Source organism: Dendrobates tinctorius, unplaced genomic scaffold (genome assembly GCF_039654945.1).
Source record: "Dendrobates tinctorius isolate UK_male_01 unplaced genomic scaffold, ASM3965494v1 ptg000066l, whole genome shotgun sequence".
NCBI classification, from domain to species: Eukaryota; Metazoa; Chordata; class Amphibia; order Anura; family Dendrobatidae; genus Dendrobates; species Dendrobates tinctorius.
Genome location: NW_027361734.1, coordinates 115,588 through 141,127, shown reverse-complemented (window position 1 = coordinate 141,127; position 25,540 = coordinate 115,588). Strand labels below are relative to the sequence as shown.

At 42.7% G+C, this 25,540-nt stretch overlaps 1 protein-coding gene across 1 annotated transcript in view; it reads right to left on the bottom strand.

Annotated features, from left to right (window-relative positions):
• The window catches only part of LOC141095107 (carboxypeptidase A1-like), an 82,803-nt gene extending 61,350 nt beyond the window's left edge, over positions 1-21,453 (bottom strand). Inside the window, exon 1 of the mRNA XM_073580988.1 lies at positions 21,364-21,453. Coding sequence (XP_073437089.1) covers positions 21,364-21,428 — 65 coding nt within the window. The 5' untranslated portion in view covers positions 21,429-21,453. The remainder of the gene's footprint in view (positions 1-21,363) is intronic.
• Positions 21,454-25,540: the final 4,087 nt, after the last annotated feature.

The window sequence follows — 25,540 nt, the reverse complement described above, 5'->3', positions numbered from 1 at the left end:
CGACATTCGGATGGTAGGGTCAGAATTTGGCGTAAACAACATGAAAGCATGGATCCATCCTGCCTTGTATCAACGGTTCAGGCTGGTGGTGGTGGTGTCATGGTGTGGGGAATTTTTTCTGGGCACTCTTTGGGCCCCTTGGTACCAATTGAGCATCGTTGCAACGCCACAGCCTACCTGAGTATTGTTGCTGACCATGTCCATCCCTTTATGACCACAATGTACCCAACATCTGATGGCTACTTTCAGCAGGATAATACGCCATGTCATAAAGCTCGAATCATCTCAGATTGGTTTCTTGAACATGACAATGAGTTTACTGTACTCAAATGGCCTCCTCAGTCACCAGATCTCAATCCAATAGAGCATCTTTGGGATGTGGTGGAACGGGAGATTCGCATCAGGGATGTGCAGCCGACAAATCTGCGCCAACTGTGTGATGCCATCATGTCAATATGGTCCAAAATCTCTGAGGAATGCTTCCAGCACCTTGTTGAATCTCTGCCACGAAGAATTGAGGCAGTACTGAAGGCAAAAGGGGGTCCAACCCATTACTAGCATGGTGTACCTAATAAAGTGGCCAGTGAGTGTATATCATCTCGACATGCTTAGCATGTCATTCTCTGCAAGGAGAAATTATACTTCGTGGATATCGGTCAGACGCCTCTCTCACAGCCAAACCAGATCTCACACTTTGCACTGACGAGGGGCAGTACCCCAAAACACAGTGTCTGCAAATTGAGATTCTGGCTTGGCTTTTATCCTAAATCATGTAATAAGGCTCGTTAAAGGGTCGACATTGACTTTTAGGATTGCTACTTTCAATAGGTGGCATTAGAGTTCTAGTCCTCTTCCTCTCTGAAGTGACAATTTGCATAATAAGACATATATCAGACACTCACTACGGTGATTTCCTTTGTAGATCCCTTTCGATATCTATATTTCTTCTCATCTTTCAGATAATTTCTATATCTAGCCTGGTTCTTACCTAGGACTTCGATCCTTGGGCTTCTGCACCCACCCTCGGACCTTTGCTTTGGTATCCTCCATGGTGCTGTCCGGAGGGACGTAATGGAAAAAAGGAATTAGACTTACCGGTAATTCTGTTTCCAGGTAGTCCCACAGGACAGCAACCTTAATTCCCTCCCTTATGTTTGTCTTTAGGCTTGCATGGGATCGATCGTCCGGCAGACTGTTAATCCATCAGGTCATCATGGCTCGAGATTGGGATGGAGCTGTTAAAGGGTCTTACATACGCGTTTGTAAGGGCGCGTTTAGACTATTTCCATCCATCTTCGTTGGTACTTTGAAAAAACACTGGAGGGTGGAGGTGGGAGGGGCCTTTTAACCTCTCTGTGATCCTGTCCCGCTTTAGGTCAAGGAAGGACTACCTCCATGGTGCTGTCCTGAGAGACTACCTGGAAACAGAATTACCGGTAGGTCTAATTCCCTTTTTTTGGCCCTGTTTTACAGTACATAACTTCTTAGCTACCTCCTGCAATACATCGCTCTTTGGCCTCTTCCTGCTATACATTGCTCCTCACCCCCTCTTGCACTACATTGCTCCACAGACACCTCCTGCAGTATATTGCCCCACTGCCCCCTCCTGTAGTACATCACTCCACTCCGTCCTGAAGTCATCTGCAGCACTGAAGGCATCTCAAGATATGTACAAGTTACAACATACTGACATGGGTCCACACATTACATCTTCTGATACGGCTTAAAATTTTGACAACACATCCACGTATGTACCGCTATTTTAATAGTATATCTTTAATTAAATTTAACTTTTTAATTCTTTATTTACTATTAAAAGGGTCCCAATACAAAGAAAGCCACACAACATCAGCCAATATATAAATGATTACAAAGCAATAAAATGGCTAAAAATAAAGGTAGACAAAGGTATGAATCAATTTGCATGACCTGATCCCTCAGCCAGGTCAGTAAAATATGCAAATTGATTAAATACTCAAACAATGTGAGTTAATCTTATCACACATTCCTTTTGACCTCTGGATGATGGTTTGAAGGACAAAAGTTGTGAACTATATAAGGGCGATATATGCATCTGTAGTAAGAGACTCTTTACAAAACCACAGCCAGGAACACTCTACAGGATATCTGCCAGAACATCATGGCTCCATCACGAGGGACACAGATTTAACATTCTAAAGGAATGCCAGCTTAGGGGACCATGGCCCTGGCTGAAATAATATAGATCTGCTCCTTTGACCATCACTGAACTCATGGATACGTATGGGGAAGCCAGGATTTCAACCCACCAGTCACCTAAGCCCCATATACACGTTTGGGAAACCCAGGATTGGGTCAAACTGGTCCTCTGGCTCCATGGAGATGTTCGAAGAGGTCAGGTTGTGACCCTCCGGTCACTTGGCCTTGCACCTCAATGGACTGTCAGCTTCCTAAGCTTGTCATTACCTCTTAACTTTGCGTGTCACAATTGGGGGTAGTTGTGAATGGAAGTCGCAGCTGCTTTAATCCCGGTGAGTCAGCGGAAAGGTTAGACTCTGTAATTTTGCACCATATTGAGTATTTTGCTGGGACTGTTCTATGAGTTATTGTCTGTTCGTGATTCAATAAAGTATTTCCACACTGTTTTACCCTCACCCTGTATGGTCTGAGTAGTATTATGCCCATGGTAAAAGGAGAGCAGGTGTTCAGTGGGATGATTCCTGGTCCATACGGTCTCGAGTCAGTGGACTAGAGGGGATTTGTGGGAGCTCACACTGTACACAGGGGGCTATGTGAGGGCTCATACTGTATACAGGGGCTATGTGGGGGCTTAAGCTGTATGCACAGAGCTGTGTGTGGGCTCTTATGGTATTTAAGGGCTGTGTGTGTGATCATACGGAATATGGGAAGGCTGTGTGTGGGCTCATACGATATACAGGGGGATGTCAGCATACTTAATTCTGCTCAATATTAAGTGATACAACTATTATTAATATAAAATTATTATAATCAATATGTTAATATTTATATTGATCAGAATTAATATCAACTTATTGATTCAGGCAGGGGCGTGACTACCGCGATTGCAGCGGTAGCAGCTGCGACGGGGCCCAGAGTCCTTAGGGGCCCGATCGTGGAGCTGCAGCCGCTCATTGGCTGTGCAGCTCCGTTCTTTGTTTGGCTGCCGGGCTGCAATTGGCCTGACACCATGGCTGCTCTGTGCGCACAGAACCTGTGATGATGTCACAGGAGGGAAGGAGTCGGGGTCACATGATCAGGAGCCTCCGTGTATGCAAGACTCTGCCGTGCTGATTGTCATGGTGCACTGCTGGATGAGGGTAAGTTTACGTGTGGGGTCAGGAGGGGTTTACAGGGTGGATGTAGCAGAACCATGTTTGTACAGGGTGTACGGAGCAGAACCGTGTGTACGAAGATGAAAATTCTAACAGGATTATCACGACTTGTAGTAACTCTTAAGTTGATCATGGACAGATGAGGTGAGATCTTGCATAAGCAATGAATCATTAATCTTGGAGAAACAAAATGCTATAGTGGTAGGTATCTTTGTCTTCCAGAGAAGTTGGATACAGGCCCTGACTATACAGACCAGATGACGGAGAACAGAATGATTATATACTGTCTTGCATATTTTGCAATGGTAAGGAAGGAACCAGATTAAATCCGCTTTTGTTACCTTTTAAATAATTTGGTGGACTTTTCACCAAAATGAAGAACAGTGTAAGCATTTTATAGGACCAAAAAATATGCAGAACACTACCCTCCTCCTCTCTACACCTCCAGCGTAGCAGTCTAACCTCAGAAAATATCAGGAGGAGGTGAGTCGGACTCTGTACCATTGATAGAGAGTTTTAAAGCCCCTGTCTTGAAACTGGGAGCAGATGGCAGATGTATGTCAATGAATAAATTCAGACTCGTACTCTGATAAGGGAGAGGTCTGATTCCAATTGGGACATATATTCAAGAAGTTGTTATTCAGGAGTGGATAGTATAAGTGAATATGAGAGTGATTATAATGTGATGGATCTGGCATTATCTTCAAAGAGAACATCACCAAAGCTGTCTTAATTTTCCCATATGTAGACCTAGGATGTCATTTTTTTTTTGTAAATGAAGAAATTGATTAATTCTCCAAGAATCTGTCGTGATCCAGGTTGGATATGACAGAGAAAACGCTCAAGTAACCTGTTTTTTCCTTTGGCTGTGTGCCAAAGTTTGCTTTTTGCCCCCCGGTGGTCATTAGTATTATTCCACTGTGGTGTCTTTGTTCTAAATTTGCCCCCCGGTGGTGGTGAGCGTCATTGCACTCTGTTTCTTTGGTTTTGTGCACGTAATTATAAAGCAGGTGTGATTGCTCTATAAAAGAGTCACAGGTGTGGTAATCACTGTTGGTGATAGGTCCTCAGTTACAAGCAAGTCTGGGTGAAGGATGGAGCTGAAGGAGAGTCCCGGGCAGCTCAGAGAGAGTCCTGGAGTGGCAGCTATGGTGTCTGCAAGGAGGGCTGGCATGGATTGGTGGAGTGGCAGCTATAGTGTAGAGCTGCACTCATGATGCTGGACTTGGTTGCTGGAAAGCTGGACTCAAAATGCTGGACTCATTGACAGAAAAGCTGGACTCATTTGCTGGACTCTGTCTCTGGACAGCTGCATGGAGGTGGTGGACTCTGGTTGCTCCAAGGCTGCACTATGGTGTTGGATCCGGTCGAAGGAAAAGATGCACGCAGGTGGTGGGCTCTGTTGCTGTTAGCGTAAGCAACAGAGCAAAGCTAAGTGGTGTTTCCCCTGTTTGTGTTTTTCCTTATGTGTGTTTAGTGCAGTGGTGGGATTAGTTTCCGCACCGACCATTTCCCTAGTGTGGGTTTAGGTGCAGGGAAAGCTAGGGTTTAAAGGTATCCTGAGCGGCGCCCGGTGCGGAACTGGCCTATGAAATGTTAGGAGTGTAGAGACACTGACTCAAGGGAGTGCAGGAGGTCTCCACATCCCCCGTTCCCTTTCGCAGGTTACCCAGGTTTTCCCTTATTGTTTAATTTCGCCTTACTGGAGGCGGGGTTTCCAGATTTACGTGTTACGTGTATTACCTAAATTCGCCTGTTGGAGGTGGCGTATCCAGCTGAACGTGTTATTATTCGTGTTATTATTTAAATTCGCCCAACTGGAGGCGGTGTATCCAGGGTCACGCGTGTCATCTAAATCCGCCCTGCTGGAGGCGCTGTGTCCAGCCACGCGTGACAATGACAGAATCTAAAGGAACTGGTTGGGAATTCAATGCCAAAGAATAAAGTGTTGTTTTGACCACATATGTTCTCATACATTGCTTTTGTGAGATTTGTATGTCTAAAAAGTTACAGCTTTCTTCATTGTGAAAATTATCGATCTTCCTATGGTATTAGCTAAGGCCTTTCTGTAAGGTGGTGTCAATTAAAAGAATTTGATATCTCCAGCCTATGAAGTCTAGACAAGTCAAGATAATCCTGCAAAGTAAATGATGAATCACTATAGTCTCTAACAAGTCTAGTTCAATAGGGGACTCCTCAATGTAGTCTTTGTCTTTCTCTTTAAAACAAAGTGAAAACATAAGGTTCTAGAGAAATAAGTATTATAGACATAAATTAAGGGAGCGTTGTACACAGGAACTCAAGTTTCTCAATTTTTAGAATGGAGAGTCTAGACTCTAGAGGCTGCTATTAAGTTCTATAGTTCCATGCAGGCCTTGATTTTTTGGGGTGTCTTGTATATGATAGTTTTAGAACAAAACCAGTGGAAATGTCAGAAGTCAGGCCTGGTGTTTATGTCTGACCAGAGAATTCCAGAGCAGTCTCCAAAAAAAGAAGGTGGCTGAAACCAGACTGTCTCCTCAACTACTAATACTGAAAGTGTGCATTGATAGTTTTTTATCAGCTACAAGTCCAAGCCTTCAGCAAGTGACAAACATAGGAGAGCAATCAAGCACTGCAGCTTTGCACATTATCCAGAGGTCCCAGCCAGGAGAGAAGGCACAGAGAGCCCAAGAAGCAATTTATTGATATTTACCAACCAGAACTTTTTATCCCTTCATCAGTCTCTGCAACATCAAACTGTATATCAGGTCCAGACTGAGTACAGCAGGACCATCTGTTCCTCCTGATCCTCTCAAGTCTTCAAGAGGACCCGTGATAAAATCTTTGTTTTAAGTGCAATGAGATCTATCTCTGATAGTGAAATTCCTTAATACAAGCAAAACAACAAGTTTAAATAGTGAAAATTAGGTTGGAAACCTTTCATTACTTCATGCGAAGTAGAAATTGCCCACTCTGATCCGCTGTATCTAGAGCTTACTCTGACTACCTCCAAATTCCATTTTATGTCAAATTGGAGTATAGTAAAGCCAGCAGAAAAGAGACAAGAACAGGCAACCATCTCTTTATGGGGGCTACAGACCATATCTTAAACAATCCCCTTTATGGGCTACTGAACAACTTACCGTCATAGTCTGGCCCTGACTGAAGGAAAGCACTGATGTCAAAAGGAGCATTTTTTCTTCTGCTCTTTATTAATTATTATTATTATTATTATTATTATTACTACTACTATTATTTACTATGTTTGCCACCTTGGAGGGAAAAGAAGTGTGAAAGCACATTTTTAACAGCTCACTTTACAGGGATCTCTGTAGAGATGTTCGCACTAACAGAGAAAGAGTGCTTATAGAAGAGGTGGCAAGGAAAAATTTTGAGGAGGCGCATGTGGTCTCACAAGACTTGGACATGTAACTACAGATGCTGTTGTAGGACTGTGTTTAGCACAGGCTTTCATTTACCCAATAGCTTGTAAGGCAGTTGACTGTATTCATTAGCTTCCCAACAAACAAACGCTAGTATCATAATATCACCTGCTAATCAGGAGTACAGTAAATGTCCCCTTTTGCTCTGTGCTAACTATCAAGTACAAAAATGCTCAGAGCAAGTGAACTTTGTAATATGATACTGCGTCAAAAAAAGTAGAAACAGTTTGCACAGCTACTATTTGCATGCAATCCCTCACTTTCCATTAATATCAATAAAACAATAAATAGCCCTATTCTACAATAATGCAACTTTTTGTTCTGATTCTGATTCCCATTTACTTTACGAACTGTATATAAGCAAATCAATTCCAACAAGCGTGCCATCTTGCAAATATATGCAGTGAGGAGCAAAAGGGTAGTTTTAACTTTTGACTTTCAGGCTCCATATCTCACCATCCACTGCAGCTTCGAACATGAGACTACCATCATTTTCTGGACAATCATCTTGCCTATCTCATACATAAAATTGACTTGCAATTGTTGAGCATATTATTAGTTGTGCAGATTCTTGTCTTGTCACTGCATTGTTACTGTTTTACTTCTGGTGGTGTAAAAATCCTTTTTTTCCTGTATACTACAAAATATAACCTGTTCTCACATACCCAAAATAGCTCAGTGAGTTATTATGTTGATTCCCATCGATAGCCGACTCTCAGCCAAGAAAATTGCCAAACTGCATCATGACAGTTGGAAGAATACAAAATGAAGTCCATCCATCCATCCATTCAAAAGTCAAGAGGTGGACATCCAGGCAAAATATCGGAGTCAACAAGTGGGCTCATCACAAGATCTATCAATTCTGGCTCAAAAAACATGGCAGTGGAGGTGGCTCATATGCGTCGTAACAGTTCGAGTTTGCAAAAAAGTATGAAAAGTGGACAGTAAAAGATTGGAAATAGGTGATATGGAGCAATGAGACTAAAGTCAATAGACTAGGCTTTGATGGGTGCAAATGATTCTTGAAGAAACCAGGGAAAGAGTGGCTAACCGATCGAGAAACTGAAGGAACTGTCAAGTTTGATTTAGGAAGCCTGATGATATGGGGTTGTTTCATAGCCAAAGGCATGGAATACTTGGCCAGGATTGATGGTAGTCTCAATGCTGAGCTGTATGTGAGTATCAATAGTTAGTTCGTACACTCAAGTACTATGGGTATGAAAAGGACGACATAGTATTCCAGCAGGACCTTAACTCGAAGCATACATCGATATTGGTGAAGAAATGGTTCAATGACAATGAAGTAGAGGTGCTGAATTGGCCCCCACAGTCCACAGACCTTAACCCAATCGAACACTTTTGAGTAGAGGTGAAGAGAAAGCTGTATACATACCCAAGAGAGTCAACCAGAATGCATCAACTTTGAGAATGTGTAAAGGAAACCTGTGATCAGATTTTGATTAACCCCTTCACAACCAATGACACCACATAGGCATCATGAAAACTGGTGCAAATCTGACCAGTGACGCCTATGTGGCGTCATGACTTTAAAGCCCCCTGCAGGTCGGGTGACCTAGGTCACTGAAAGGTCACCCGACCCACAGATACAGGGGGCTTTGTTCTTCAGCATAGGGTACGTGGCTTCGCCCCCACTTGACTACGGTCGCTCTGATTGGCTGTTAAAAGTGAAACAGCCAATCAGAGCGATAGTAATATTTCATCAATGAAAATTGATAAAATATTACAATACAGCCATGTCCGACGCTGCTGTAGCATCGGACATGGCTGGTGACAGCGATCTGACCCCCCCACCCGTTAACGGGGGCGATCTGCCCCCCGCCACTGAATGACTGCGGCGATGTGCCGCCGCTGTCATCATCTCCCCCCTGCCTTCCCTCCCCTTCCCCGGCTTCCGATCGCCCACCCTCTCACCCCCGGTACTCACCGAGTGCCGTTATGGCTCCCGGTGTCCCAAAGACCCGGACCATGGGCGCCGCCATATTGAAAAATGGCGGGCGCATGCGCAGTGCGCCCGCCGGCTGCAATTTCCATTCATTCATTTTGATCACTGTGATAAACTCTCACAGTGATCAAAATAGAATGAAAAGTAAATTAACCCCCCGTTTATCACCCCCATAGGCAGGATCAACTAATAAAATAAAGAAATTATTTTTATTTTTATTTTTCCATTAGGGTTAGGGTTAGGGTTGGAAAGAGGGTTAGGGTTAGGGTTGGAAAGAGGGTTAGGGTTGCAAAGAGGGTTAGGGTTGGAAAGAGGGTTAGGGTTGGAAAGAGGATTAGGGTTAGGGTTGGAAAGAGGGTTAGGGTTAGGGTTGGAAAAAGGGTTAGGGTTGGAAAGACAGTTAGGGTTAGGGTTGGAATTAGGGTTAGAATTAGGGTTAGGGTTGGAATTAGGGTTAGGGTTGGAATTAGGGTTAGGCTTGTGGTTAGGGTTATGGTTAGGGTTGGGATTAGGGTTAGGGGTGTGTTGGGGTTAGGGTTGGGATTAGGGTTAGGGATGTGTTGGGGTTACGGCTGTGGTTAGGGGTATGTTGGGGTTAGGGTTAAAGTTAGAATTGTGGGGTTTCCGCTGTTTAGGCACATCAGGGGGTCTCCAAACGCGACATGGTGCAACCATTGATTCCAGCCAATTTTGCGTTCAAAAAGTTAAACGGTGCTCCCTCCCTTCCAAGCCCCAACGTGTGCCCAAACAGTGGTTTACCCCAACATATGGGGTATCAGCATACTCAGGAAAAATTGCACAACAACTTTGGGGGTCTAATTTCTCCTGGTACCCTTGGGAAAATAAAAAATTGGGGGCTAAAAAAATATTTTTGTGGAAAAAAATTTTTTTTTCATTTTCACGTAACTGCGTTATAAAATTCTGTGAAGCACTTGGGGGTTCAAAGTGCTCACCAAGCATCTAGATAAGTTCCTTGGGAGGTCTAGTTTCCAAAATGGGGTCACTTGTGGGGGGTTTCTATTGTTTAGGCACATCAGGGGCTCTGCAAACGTAACGACAACCGCAGACCATTCCATCAAAGTCTGCATTTCAAAACATCACTACTTCCATTCCGAGCCCTTACGTGTGCCCAAACAATGGTTTCCCCCCATATATGGGGCACCAGCGTACTCAGGACAAACTGTACAACAACTTTTGGGGTCCAATTTATCCTGCTACCCCTGTGAAAATAAAAAAATGCTGGCTGAAAATCATTTTTTTGAGGAAAAAAAATTATTTTTTATTTTCACGGCTCTGCGTTATAAACTTCTGTGAAGCGCTTGGGGGTTCAAGGTGCTCACTGCACATCTAGATAAGTTCCTTGGGGGGTCTAGTCTCCAAAATGGGGTCACTTGTGGGGGGTTCCACAGTTTAGGTATATCAGGGGCTCTGCAAATGTAACATGATGCCCGCAGACCATTCCATCAAAGTCAGCATCTCAAAATGTCACTACTTCCCTTCCGATCCCCGACATGTGCCCCAACAGTGGTTCCCCCCCACATATGGGGTACCAGCGTACTCAGGACAAACTGGATAACAACTTTGGGGTCTAATTTATCCTGGTAACCTTGTGATTTTCACAGCTCTGCGTTATAAACTTTTGTGAAGCACTTGGGGGTTCAAAGTGCTCACTATGCATCTAGATAAGTTCCTTTGGGGGTCTAGTTTCCAAAATGGAGTCATTTGTGGGGGAGCACCAATGTTTAGGCACACAGGGGCTCTCCAAACACGACATGGTGTCCGCTAACGATTAGAAGTAATTTGCATTTCAAAAAGTCAAATGGCGCTCCTTCCCTTCTGAGCCCTGCCATGTGCCCAAACAGTGGTTCCCCCCTCACATATGGGGTACCAGCATACTCAGGACAAGCTGGACAACAACTTTTGTGGTCTAATTTCTCCTTTTAGCCTTGTGAAAATTAAAAATAGTGTGCTAAAAATCATTTTTGAGGAAAAAAAATATTTTTTATTTTCACTGCTCTGTTATAAACTTTTGTGAAGCACTTGGGGGTTCAAAGTGCTCACTACACATCTAGATAAGTTCCTTAGGGGGTCTAGTTTCCAAAATGGGGTCACTTTTTGGGGAGCTCCAATGTTTAGGTACACAGGGGCTCTCCAAACGCGACATGGTGTCCGATAACGATTGGAGCTAATTTTCCATTCAAAAAGTCAAATGGTGCTCCTTCCCTTCCGGACCCTGCCATGCGCTCAAACAGTGGTTTATGACCACATATGAGGTATCGGTGTACTCAGGAAAAAATTTTTAACAAATTTAGGATCCATTTTATCCTGTTGCCCATGTGAAAATGAAAAAACTGAGGCTAAAAGAACATTTTTGTGAAAAAAAAGTACTTTTTTTTTTTTACAGATCAATTTGTGAAGTACCTGGGGGTTCAAAGTGATCACTATGCATCTAGATAAGTTCCTTGGGGGGGTCTAGTTTCCAAAATAGGGTCACTTGTGGAGGAGCTCCAATGGATATGCACACAGGGGCTCTCCAAACGTGACATGGCAACCGCTAAATATTCCAGCATATTTTCCATTCAAAAAGTCAAATGGTGCTCCTTCCCTTCTGAGCCCTGCCGTGCGCCCAAACGGTGGTTTATGACCACATATGAGGTATCAGTGTACTCAGGAGAAATTGCCCAACTAATTTTAGGATCCATTTTATCCTGTTGCCCATGTGAAAATGAAAAAATTGATGCTAAAATAAAATTTTTGCTGGAAAAATTAAAATGTCCATTTTTTCTTTCCATGTTGCTTTTATTCCTGTGAAACACCTGAAGGGTTAATAATCTTCTTGAATGTAGTTTTGAGTAGCTTGAGGGGTGCAGTTTTTAGAATGGTGTCACTTTTGGGTATTTTCTGCCATATAGACCCCTCAAAGTGACTTCAAGTGTGAGGTGGTCCCTAAAAAAAATGGTTTTGTAAATTTTATTGTAAAAATGAGAAATCGCTGGTCAACTTTTAACCCTTATAACTTCCTAACAAAAAATATTATGTTTCCAAAATTGTGCTGATGTAAAGTAGACATGTGGGAAATGTTATTTAGTAGCTATTTTGCATCACATAACTCTCTGGTTTAACAGAATAAAAATTCAAAATTTGAAAGTTGCAAAATTTTCTAAATTTTCACCAAATTTCTGATTTTTTCACAAATAAACGCAAAAATGATCGACCTAAATTTACCACTAACATGAAGCCCAATATGTCAGGAAAAAACATTCTCAGAATCGCTAGGATCCGTTGAAGCGTTCCTGAGTTATTATCTCATAAAGGGACACTGATCAGAATTGCAAAAAATGGCCTGGTCATTAAGGTCAAAATAGGCTTGGTCATGAAGGGGTTAATACATGCTTGAATCTGATTGAGAGCATGCCCAGAAGGAATCAAATCACAAATATTGCCCAAAATATATCATTGATCCCTACACAGGTAATACACCACAGAATACTATCTTTACCTTTGTGGTAACAACAAAATTCCAAAAGAAATTGATACCACACAATGGTGTATACTTAATAAAAAGCAGTTTATTGAAATATAAAGACAAAGTACACAAGAAAAATGCTGGAGAGTAAAAACTGAGGGACTACATGTCCATGGAATCTCACATCACAGTACTACAATTAACCAAAGTAATGGCGTATAAGGCCCTTACCCCTGCCCATCTAGATGAGTCACCTACCAAGGGAAACATGGCAGTTAATAATATGCTACCAGCAAAAAATTCCCTAGTAAAGCAGTATATCCACATTAAGTGTATCTATGTCTGAATATAAGGAACAGTGCCCCGCATATACTATAAGCAGCCAGAACCATACCCAATAGTTAGGTTTTAACTCATATAAATAAACCTTAGCTGGACCATCAAAAATTAAAGGTGAGTATAATACGCGCAGGACTAATCTATACCTGTGTGTGCTGGTGGAGATGCCTGGACGTCCCTCTGCCCCGACGCGCGTTTCGCACAGAAAGCCATTACTGTGCAAATACCACAAAGTATCTCACCTACAATACACAAAACAGCAGAGACAAGACTCAAAACTTCTAGAACAAGGTAATTTGGAGTGATGAGACCAAAATTCAATTTTTTGGCAGCAACCATAAATGTTACATTTGGAGAGAGGTTAACAAGGCCTATGATAAAAGCAACACCATTCCTACTGTAATGTTTTGGGGATGTGTGAGCTACAAAGGCACAGGAAACTTGGTCAAAGTTGAAGGAAAGATGAATGCAGCATGTTATCAGCAAATACTGGAGCCAAGTTTGCAATCATCAGCCCGGAAGCTGTGTATGGGACGTACTTGGATGTTCCAACATGACAACGATCCAAAACACAAGGCCTAGTTGACATGTCATTGGCTACAGCAGAACAAAGTGAAGGTTCTGGAGTGGCCATCTCTGTCTTCTGACCTCAATATCAGTGAGCCACTTTGGGGAAAGAGAGGATTCAAAAAGATATAAATAAACTGGAGAAGTGGGCAGTAACTAACAGAATGGTTTTTAACAGGGAAAAATGCAAAGTACTACATCTGGGCAATAAAAATGAAAAAAGCATATACAGAATGGGAGGAATAGGGCTAAGCAACAGCACATGTGAAAAAGACTTGGGTATACTAATAGATCACAGACTGAATATGAGTCAACAGTGTGATGCAGCAGCAAAAAAGGCAAATGCAATTCTAGGATGTATTAACAGAAGCATACAGTCTAGATCACGTGAAGTCATTATTTCCCTCTACTCCTCGTTGGTCAGACCTCATCTGGAATATTGTGTCCAGTTTTGGGCACCACATTTTAAAAAAGACATCAACAAACTGGAGCAAGTTCAGAAAAGAGCGACCAGAATGGTGACCGGTCTGCAAACCCTGTCTTATGAGGAAAGGTTGCAAGATTTGGGAATGTTTAGTTTGAAAAAGAGAAGACTGAGAGGAGACTTAATAGCTGTCTACAAATATCTAAAGGGCTGTCACATTGTAGAAGGATCAACTTTATTCTCATTTGCACAAGGAAAGACTAGAAGCAATGGGATGAAACTGAATGGGAGGAAACACAGATTAGATATTAGAAATAACTTTTTGACAGTTAGAGTGATCAATGAGTGGAACAAGCTGCCACGAGAAGTGGTGAGTTCTCCTTCAATGGAAGTCTTCAAACAGAGGCTGGACAGACATCTGACTGGGATGATTTAGCGAATCCTGCTTTGAGCAGGGGGTTGGACCAGATGGCCCAGGAGGTCCTTTCCAACTCTACGATTCTATGATTCTATGAGTTCATGCTAGACAGCCCAGGAATTTACAAGAGCTGCAGGCTTTTTGCCAAATCAAGAAGGGTAGTGAAAACCAGTATATAAGTCATGTGTGACAATATAACAGCAGTCATATCAAATAGAATCATAATCATTGTCCCACTAAAATAAAACACAGTGGACTATAACTGACCGGTTGTAAAAAATCACATGAAGGGAAAGAGAGGGACGAATCCAAAATCAACAACCAATGGTCATAATGTAAAATTGCTTTATTAAGTGGTAGGGCAAGGAACAAAATACAATAAAACATGCTACAGTACTGATTGATCATTGCCAAAAATAGGGACACAGTAGACCATGTTGCCAGTAGTACAAAAATATTGCCATATGTCACACAAAAAAAGATCTCTAATCAGAATCAGCAAGAGTATAACACAATACAGGTGCCTAAAGGGCCATCAATAGCCACAAGCTGATACATACAAAATCCAATAAAGATCAAATAGATTAACACATACTGTATATTGTATATTACCTGAGAAAATGCAAGTGCAGGCAAACAGAGGGTCCCCGTGCCCGCCCCAACGCACATTTCGGAACACACCTTCGTCAGCCGACACCCCTGGAACAGGAGGTGAGTACAAGCTTTTTTATTCTAACGGGGCCAAATATGGGGAATGAGAAGGGGTTGTCAAAGTAGTGGACAACCCCTTTAACTATTAAATGGATTAGTGAAAAATGGATGAAACAATGAAGAACAAAGCATGTCTTCTGTGATTCACCCATCTAATACAGATTCCCTTACACTTTAATGAATGAGTCTTATCTTCAAAACCGATGAGAATAGGACATGCTCTGAGTTTCATAGATTGGGAGCATGAATCTATTTTCAAACCCCACACAACTGCCACACAAACCCCACCAGCCCACAAACTATAACACTCCTCACCCTGATTAGTGAATTTTGCTTTACTTTATTGTGCCCCTCACTCTCCTAAAAGGAGATACATGAAGAACCACGTGTGAATGCCACCACAGTGTGCATGATCGACCACAGCTGCATTAACATGGTGCTCTACAGAGCTCCGATTTTCAGGATCATAGGGGTCCCAGCAGTCGGATCTCCAGCAATTGGAAAGTTATCCCCTTTCCAGAGAGGAGGGGATTGCTTGGGATATTCCATTTAAACAGCTTTTCCAATATTTTATTTTTATTTGGCCATATTATTATTGAAAATACTAAACCAATATTGACCCTCCCAAAATCCAATGTTGAATGTTCGACAAGACAGGAGAAGTGGCACTGTGCAGTACATACAGGGCCAGCTCCAAGTTTTTGTGGGCTCCGAGTGAAAGAGTCTCAGAGAGCCCCTTTAACACATTCCACAATTCATAATGTACAGGATACAGCAGAGAAATATAAGTGTAGTACAATGCCAAAGATTTCACTTCTTACATTACATGAGTGATAACTATTGTACAATAGGTCAGAAACCAGACAGTATATTACTCCATACAGAATAATGAGCCTCATATATTGCTCCATACAGAATAATGAGCCCCATATAATGCTCCATACACAATAATGAGCCTCATATAATGCTCCATACAGTATTATGGGTACCACATAGTGCTCCATTCAGTATAATGAGCCCCATATTTTGCTCCATATAGTATTAGATGTACCACATAGTGCTCAATACAGTATAATGAGCCCCATATATTATTCTATACAGAATAATAAGCCCCATATATTGCTCCATACAGTATAATGAGCCCCATATATTGCTCCATATGGAATAATGAGCCCCATATAATGCTCCATACAGTATGATGAGCCCCATACATTACTCCATACAGAATAATGAGCCCCTTATAATGCTCCATACTGAATAATAGCCTCATATATTGCTCCATACAGAATAAGCCCCATTTAATGCTCCATACAGTATTATGGGTACCACATAGTGCTCCATACAGTATAATGAGCCCCGTATGTCACAGTTCCACCCCTCAGGGTGTCTGAGATGCAGTTACTGACAGCTCAGCCATCCAATCCAGTACAAGGGTGTGCTGAAGCTGTCAGTACTTTGATTGACAGCTTGGCCATCCAGTCTGATTCAGGGGCGTGCTGAGCTGTCGGTGTGTTTATTAACAGTTCAGCTAGCCAATCTGTCACTGCAGGACATCAGCTGTCTCATGTGTTCATTATTCCAATTAGTGGCCTTGCTTCTTAACTGAGCTGAGTTTCCCAGAACACTGCCAGACGTACATTCATCTTGTGAGGTTTGTGCTTTGTGCTCTCCTGTGCTTTGAATTCTATATGCTTAATCTGTTGCCTGACTTTGGACTTTGTTATGACAATCCGCTTGTTTAACCCATTCAGCTCTGATCCATTATCCTCACGGTACTCTGACTTCAGAATGTTACCTGACAATGCTTTTGTCTCTTCCTTCTGTTTATGATGTACCCTCCAGGCGTCTCACCTAGGACTCCTTGACCAGTCTGACTCACGGCTTGGCCGTGAGAAGTGACTAGAGTCACACCGTGTATTGCTCCATACAGATTAATGAGCCCCTTATATTGCTCCATGCAGAATAATGAGCCCTATATAATGCTCCATACAGAATAATGATCCCTGTATATGGCTCTATGTATTATAATGAGCCCCATATAATGCTCAAAACACTATAATGAGCCCCATATAATGCTCCTTACAGTATAATGAGCCCCATACCTTGCTCCATACAGAATTGGCCATCATATAATGCTCCATACAGAATAGGTCCCATATAATGCTCCATACAGAATATGATGGGTCCCATATAATGCTCCAGTATATGGTGGGCCAGGTATATTGCTCCAAACTCCAAACAAAATGGGCACCATATAATGCTCCATACACTATATGATGGGCACTATATATTGCTCCAAACAGAATGGGCCCCATATAATGCTCCATATATAATGGGCCCCATATGATGCTCCATATATAATGGGCTCCACATGATGCTTCAGTATATAATAGGCCCCGTATTATGCTCCATACATAATGTTCCCTATATATAGTGCTCGAGTATGATGGGCCCCATATATTTTTCAAAACATTAAAAAAAATACTGAAATCCTCACGTCTCTACGCTGGCTGCTGCTCTGCTCCGGACTCCTCAGCGTCAATGTCTTCCGGCTCTCTCCACTGTGAATGTTTAAGCAGAGGGCGCACAGACTTGACGCCATCGCACCCTCTGACCTGAAACGTCAGTCAGAAAACGCCGCAGCAGAGGATGGGGAAGAGGTAAGTATCACAAGTGCCGCGGCTCTGAGCAAGCGGGGTGGGGTGGACTCATTATTAGCCCATGTGGCAACATTTCAGTTCCACAGCAGAGAAAGGTTATGTTATGGATCTGAAACGTTGCCACATGGGCTAATAAACAGTCTGCCACTTTTTTTCACAATTTATCGGAAGGATATATATTTACAGTTTATATATATATTATATATATATATATACATACAGCATACATAGCCTCACAATATATACTGTGGTAGGGAATATAGAGTGGAGCTGTGTATATAGTATATAGTGTAGAGATGTGCCAGTGTATATAGTGTGGATTCCACACTATATATTATATACACAGCAACATACTATATAAATATCTGTATATTATATACTATATATATACACTCACTGGCCACTTTATTAGGTACACCTGTCCAACTGTGTGTTAAGACTTAATTTCTAATCAGCCAATCACATGGCGGCAACTCAGTGCATTTAGGCATGTAGACATGGTCAAGACAATCTCCTGCAGTTCAAACCGAGCATCAGTATGGGGAAGAAAGGTGATTTGAGTGCCTTTGAACGTGGCATGATTGTTGGTGCCAGAAGGGCTGGTCTGAGAATTTCAGAAACTGCTGATCTACTGGGATTTTCACGCACAACCATCTCTAGGGTTTACAGAGAATGGTCCGAAAAAGAAAAAAAATCCAGTGAGCGGCAGTTCTGTGGCCGGAAATGCCATGTTGATGCCAGAGGTCAGAGGAGAATGGGCAGACTGGTTCGAGCTGATAGAAAGGCAACAGTGACTCAAATTGCCACCCGTTACAACCAAGGTAGGCAGAAGAGCATCTCTGAACGCACAGTGCGTCGAACTTTGAGGCAGATGGGCTACAGCAGCAGAAGACCACACTGGGTACCACTCCTCTCAGCTAAGAACAGGAAACTGAGGCTACAATTTGCACAAGCTCATCGAAATTGGACAGTAGAAGATTGGAAAAACGTTGCCTGGTCTGATGAGTCTCGATTTCTGCTGCGACATTCGGATGGTAGGGTCAGAATTTGGCGTAAACAACATGAAAGCATGGATCCATCCTGCCTTGTATCAACGGTTCAGGCTGGTGGTGGTGGTGTCATGGTGTGGGGAATTTTTTCTGGGCACTCTTTGGGCCCCTTGGTACCAATTGAGCATCGTTGCAACGCCACAGCCTACCTGAGTATTGTTGCTGACCATGTCCATCCCTTTATGACCACAATGTACCCAACATCTGATGGCTACTTTCAGCAGGATAATGCGCCATGTCATAAAGCTCGAATCATCTCAGATTGGTTTCTTGAACATGACAATGAGTTTACTGTACTCAAATGGCCTCCTCAGTCACCAGATCTCAATCCAATAGAGCATCTTTGGGATGTGGTGGAACGGGAGATTCGCATCAGGGATGTGCAGCCGACAAATCTGCGCCAACTGTGTGATGCCATCATGTCAATATGGTCCAAAATCTCTGAGGAATGCTTCCAGCACCTTGTTGAATCTCTGCCACGAAGAATTGAGGCAGTTCTGAAGGCAAAAGGGGGTCCAACCCCTTACTAGCATGGTGTACCTAATAAAGTGGCCAGTGAGTGTATATATATATTGTGATGTGACGGGTGGTTGCGTGGTTAATGGGAGGTATATGACACATGGATGGATGTTCCCTGCAATGCAACCCGGAGTATTTTGTTGTTAGTGTACATGAGCACTAATATGGCGTTTAGTGCACTGGGTCCGGGTTGCGGGTAGCTATGAGAGATGGGAGGGTTGGCTACCCATATTGCCTCACCTTTGGGTGAGGGTGCGGACTGTACCCCATTTTGCCTGAAGATATGTGTATGTTCAGGACCTGTGGTGAGGTCCTGACCATGTGACCAGCTCTTGTGATCCATACCTCACCTATGGGTGTGGTTACAGGGCTATATAATTGAGGTGTTTAGCACATGTGAGAGAGTCTGTCAGAGTGCAGACAGACTTCCATGTGTCCAGGTGGTCTGTGTTCTAAAGAAGGAGAAGCCTTCCTGTGTCTGCGGCTGCAGATAGAGCTCTGCTATGGACATTGCCCTGGCCTGGCCTGTGTGTGCACAGGACCTGAGGGAACCAAGCCCAACTAAGGGCTGTTTTTGTGTTGCTGTAATGCCGGGATCACACACAGCGAGATACGGCCGAGTCTCGCAGGTTAAAACCAAGCTCTGGCACCGGCACTCCAGAGCGGAGCGTGCAGCCGCACAGCTATACATGGAGCTGCACGCTGCGCTCCGGAGTGCCGGTGCCAGAGCTTGGTTTTAACCTGCGAGACTCGGCCGTATCTCGCTGTAGTGTGACTCCGGCCTAAGACTGTTTGACTTTTGTTCATGCTTCAATGGTTTATGGAGAAAATAAACCGACTCGTTTTAACCCTGCGTGTGCCAGTGTTTACCTCCAAGACCTGTAAAGTGAGTAACCCCCGTCCACAGACAGTGTGGAACGTTACAATATATATATTTGTGTATATATATATATATATATATGCACAACTCTACATTATACACTATATGAAGACAGCATTACACTATATTTTGTTGCATACGTCATATAAAGGTGATTCTGCTGTATATACGTTATATTGGTGATGCTGTGACTGGTGTGTATAGTCACAGTATCACCTATGTAACATATATAACATATATCCAGCAGTATCATCAAAATATATTGTATTTATAAGTCACAGTATCCTCTATGTAATGTATATAAACTGCTGTATATACATTATATAGGTGATACTGTGATTACACACAGATTTAGCAGTCAGTATCACCTATATAATGTATACACAGCAGTCTATATACATTATATAGGGGATACTGTGACTGCTATAAATACAATATATGGTGATACTGCTGTATATATGTTATAGAAGTGATACTGTAACTATACACACCAGTCACAGTATCACCTATAAAATGTATATACAGGAGAGTCGCAGTATCACCTGTATACTGTATATAGACTGCTATACACATTATAAAGGGGATACTGTGATTATACACAGATTTAGCAGCCAGTATCACCTATATAATGTATATACAGCAAACATAACTCATAACTTAAGCCCAAGTCCCAGTAGGCAGCCTGCCTGCAGCCAGTTCTGGACCAGGAAAAAGGCCAGGGAATAACATATTTTAATTTAAATGTATTTCTGAGCTGGGAACAGTCACTCACCCACCAGACTGAAATATACAGCCGCCTGAGATTGCAGGCGCGCACACGGGTAGGCGCTCCGGACTCCCTGTGTGACAATGTCCCTGATAAGTTCAGCGCTGCAGCCAGCGGCGGGAGAGCAGAGCGCGCTCTCTCCGCCCACAAAGAATGTCCTGACGTGTCAACATCAGCACGTTCTTAACCCCTGCTATGTGCGTCACAAGCACTGACTGCTGCTTGCGTGCACACCTGTAAAACCGCCGTGCCCGCAGATTTAAAGGGCCGGAGGCAGGAAAAATAGGCCGATGGCCGCATCAGCGGGCGAGCGGCCGGATGAGCGGGCGCCGCCAGCCCGCGGCCCACAATGCCAGAGAACATCGCAGCCCAGCGGGAAAATGCCCAGTTGGGCAGATTATCAATCTGGGCGTGGAAAGTAGCTTGTATGGAGGTGTTCTAGAGAAATAGTTGTGGAATATTTAATCAAATGCTATATAAAGAAACTGTTCCTATGAAAGCATGTCAAGGACTTTGTATGCCTCCTTAAAGACTTGCTACACACAGTGTTCATCCAACTTCTAAACACCAAGTAAGAAAAATGCATAGAGGTTTGGGAAGAACAGACTTGAGATAAAAATGATTCCATCCTTTTAATGGCAAAATGTTGCAATGACAATCTCATCTATCAGTACCTAATATCTCATTAGCTTCTGATAGAAGAGAAATTATTGATCCATTAACCTATCCGCTGCCAGAAAAGAGCAAATGTGTGGATGCAATGCGTATAAGTAATATGAGAATATCCAGTAAGAATTTTCATTACAACTGACAGTAAGATTTTATTGAAATAAAGAGTACTTACCCAACAAAAGTCTTTTGGCTGCAGGCAGCTGCAAAGAAAATTGTGAAAACTATCACAATCTTCATTTTGTCTAGTATTTGGACCAACAGAACTAGGAGAATCTGATCATTTATATTGCTTAGTGCAAGACTCAACCAGGGACTTTTTATATCAAAAGTCATCAATTATGTCCTGGCATCAGCCATGCTACACATGATAGATAATACAGTTGTTCACAGAAGGCATCTGTTCTTTCACACTTACTTGGCTGATGATCTATATAATCATTCATGTGTAATATGTGTATTTACGCATGATTAGAGACTCTCTAACCATGAGATTTGCAGAACTGAGGTGTCTACACATTTGCTACCTGCTGAAAATACACTAGGTTCTTTTCACACTTGCGTTATGAGTTACATTTCTCTGTTGCGTTTTAGGTCCAGAGAAACAGATTTCATATGGAGAACAGATCCCTTACAAAACAGATGCAAACTGAAGCAGAAGGGTCTCATTTACTATAATAGGGTCCATCTTATTATGGGTCCATCTCTATTTTAGTCAATAGGGCCCTTCTCCATCAGTTTGCATCTGTTTGTAATTGATCTGTTTTCCACATGAATTCTTTTTCACTAATCATAAATGAAACGCACTGAAGGGTGTGAATAGAGTCTGAGCTAGTAGTAGGGGCTCTACTTAGCTGATACTATATTGCTTTGTGGATTTTTAGCATGTACAGCTGTGTGAAAAAGTGTTTGCTCCTGTTATTCTTTTGCATGTTTGTCACACTTAAATGTTAGAAAAAAAACATGATAAACAGGGATCCCTAAAATATAACTTTTAATAAAAAAAAGGCTAAAAACATGTTTCAAATTGTCAACAAAAATAATTCAAAATTGGAAATAAATAGGTATCCATCAGGGAAAAATATATATATATATATATATACAATGTATCCTAGTAGGCCCTAATGGGTCACTATGCTGAAAACTGCCTGACAGTGAAGGTTGGCACCCTAAGTTTCTGCGTTGGGGCCCCACTACTCGACGTCTCACCCTTGATGTCCCTAATAATCCCTAAAATAGAGAAAAGTGTCCTAATACACCCTGTTACCCCCAAAAAACTGGTGAAAAAAAGAAATCACAAAGAAGAAAAAATGTTTGTCTTCATAAATGACAATCTCAAAGATGTAATAGACAGAGTAAGCCATATTAGTAAATGAATTCTAGGCCTATTGTCATGTGTATGTTTAGTTGCTAGTAGCATCACACATTAGGCAAAATGTACATAAATTGAAAAAATAAACACTTAAATGCGGGTAAACAGGATGCAGAAATCATATACTCATCATCATATACGCATCTCATTGTCCAGATAGAGTTAAAAAAAATTAAAAAAACTTGGAATCCCTATTCCATGTAAGCCTCCATCATGCACCATCCATAAAAGGACCACATAAAATTGCAATCAATGTAACAGAATAGATGGTAAAAAGACTGTGAGTATATACGATGCAATAGTCATATACTCATCTGACTGTTGGAATTTACCAGCTCAATGGCACTTACTGTATATACTCGTGTATAAGCCGAGACTTTCAGCACATTTTTTGCTGAAAACGCCCCCTCGACTTATACACGAGTCATTGTTCCTGAAAGCCTGCGGAGGAGGGGGAGTGTCGGAGCAGCGGGTAACAGAGGTAGGAGCAGGTGGCTGTGGCTAAAGCCTGTGCCGCTGCTGTAATAGTGCACAGTGCCAGCCGCAGCCGCCGGCTTCCAGCACACACGCTCACCTTCCTGCGCACCCGTCGCTGCATCTCGTTGCTTCACACAGTATAAACAGTAACCACATATTCACATTGTGCCCTATTTTATCCAGCAGGTGTCATGGTTTACTGAGTTCTCGGGTCAGGTAGTTGCAGAGTTAACTAGGATGGCCTCTTTCTGGGTCCTGGGAGGCTTTTTATAGCCTCACTGTGAGGCCAATCTTTGTTGTTTATACTCTGACCCTTGGCTGAGTGTGTCTGACCCTGGTGTTCCTCTGCATCGTGCATGTACTACTGTCTGTTTGGTTTCTGATCTGGTTCCGTACCCGTTGTGATTCTTGCCTGCCGTTTCTGTACCGTATATTGCCCGTTCTGGCTTACTGATCTCTTGCTACATCCTGACTATCCGTTCTGTTTAATCCTTTGGTACTGTCGTGCTATCTCGTGCTTTGACCCCGGCCTGATCTGGTTTACGTCCCTGTCTATGCCCCTTGGTAACTTTGTCCCGTAGTTACCCTTCTAGGAGTTTTCCTTTAGCTCCTAGCTCTTTGGAGCTTAAGCCACGCCCCCAGCAGTCAGGTGCTTCAGGTCCTATCTGGCGTGAAGCAATCTCTCTCTGCTCCTGCTTCCTCTGGGAGACCTGTGGCCGGCTCCGCTCCTTAGCAATCACGTGCTTCAAGTCCTGTTTGCCTGAAGCACGCATCTTTACCGCTGCTGCCCCACACCACAGGTATCTATGAGCACAGTTTGATTTACTCAGGACACGCGCACTGGCTCAGTGAGCAAGTGCAGTGCGGTGTTCCTGACAGCAGGCATGCACAAGGATGCAGGGCACAAACCAGCCATCTACACACCCCCTACAAGTAGTGTGAAGCCAGAGATGATTGACTACAGGGATCGTGTGACGTAACACTGCTACACGATCCAAGTGTAGACATCGCTAGAATGGTGCCAAAACCAGAGGTGAGTATAAGTTTTATTATTTTAAAAGGGGAAAACATTTTGGATTGAGAAGGGGTTGTGATTATAAAACACATTTAAGCAGGTTGTGTAAAGTAAAGCAAAATTCAACATGACCTTTGAGTGTTCTGCGATTTGGGTTGAGGAGACTTATTGTATGTGGGCAGATGAATTTTGTGTGCCAGGGCAGCTTTTTAGTCCCAGTCCGGCCCTGGATTTAACCCCTTAACTCCCAAAGCTTTTTTCGATTTTTCATTTTCGTTTTTCGTTCCCCTTCTTTCCAGAGCCATAACTTTTTTTTATTTTTCCATCAATATGGTCATGTGAGGGCTTATTTTTTGCGGAATGAGTTATACTTTTGAATGCCACCATTGGTTTTACCATGTCATGTACTCGAAAACGGGAGAAAAATTCCAAGTGCGGTGAAATTGCAAAAAAAGTGCAATCCCACACTTGTTTCTTGCTTGTCTTTTTTGCTAGGTTCGCTAAATGCTAAAATTGACCTACCATTATGATTCTCCAGGTCATTACGAGTTCATAGGCACCAAACATGTCTAGGTTCTCTTTTATCTAAGTGGTGAAAAAAAATTCCAAAGTTTGATAAAAAAATTACGCAATTTTCTGAGACCCGTAGCGTCACCATTTTTCGTGATCTGGGGTTGGGTGAGGGTTTATTTTTTGTGTGCCGGGCTGACGTTTTTAACGATACCACTTTTGTGCAAATACGTTCTTTTGATCACCCGTTATTGCATTTTAATGCAATGTCGCGGCGACCCAAAAAAACGTAATTCTGGCTTTTTGAATTTTTTTCTCGCTACGCTGTTTAGCGATCGGGTTAATGCTTTTTTTTATTGATGGATCAGACGATTTTGAATGCGGCGATATCTAATATGTGTATGTGTGTTTTTTATTGTTTTATTTTGATTGGGGCGAAAGGGGGGTGATTTGAACTCTTAGGTTTTTTTTATTTTTTTTTTAATTTTAAACATTTTTTTTTTTACTTTTGGCATGCTTCAATATCCTCCAACTCTATCAGCTCTGCTACATATGGGCGATGAGCAGATCACCCATATGTAGCAGATTTACTGCATTGCTTTGAGCGCCGGCCACCGGGCGGCGCTCAAAGTAATGTGCCTGCAACAACCATAGAGGTCTCTATGAGACCTCTGGTTGTCAGGGCAACGTGTCGCCGACCCTCGATCACATGACGGGAGTCGGCGATGAGCTCACTTCCGGCCCGTTAGATGCCTGCTGTCAGCTTTGACAGCGGGATTTAGCTAGTTAATAGGAGCGGGCGGATGGCGATTCTGCTTGCGCCTATTCCGGGTACATGTCAGCTGTTCATAACAGCTGACAAGTCGCGGCTTGGAGGTGGGCTCACCGCCGCAGCCCACCTCAAAGCAAGGGATCCTTACCGATGACGTACTATTCCGTCATCGGTAAGAAAGGGGTTAATTACTATGTATTACTGCT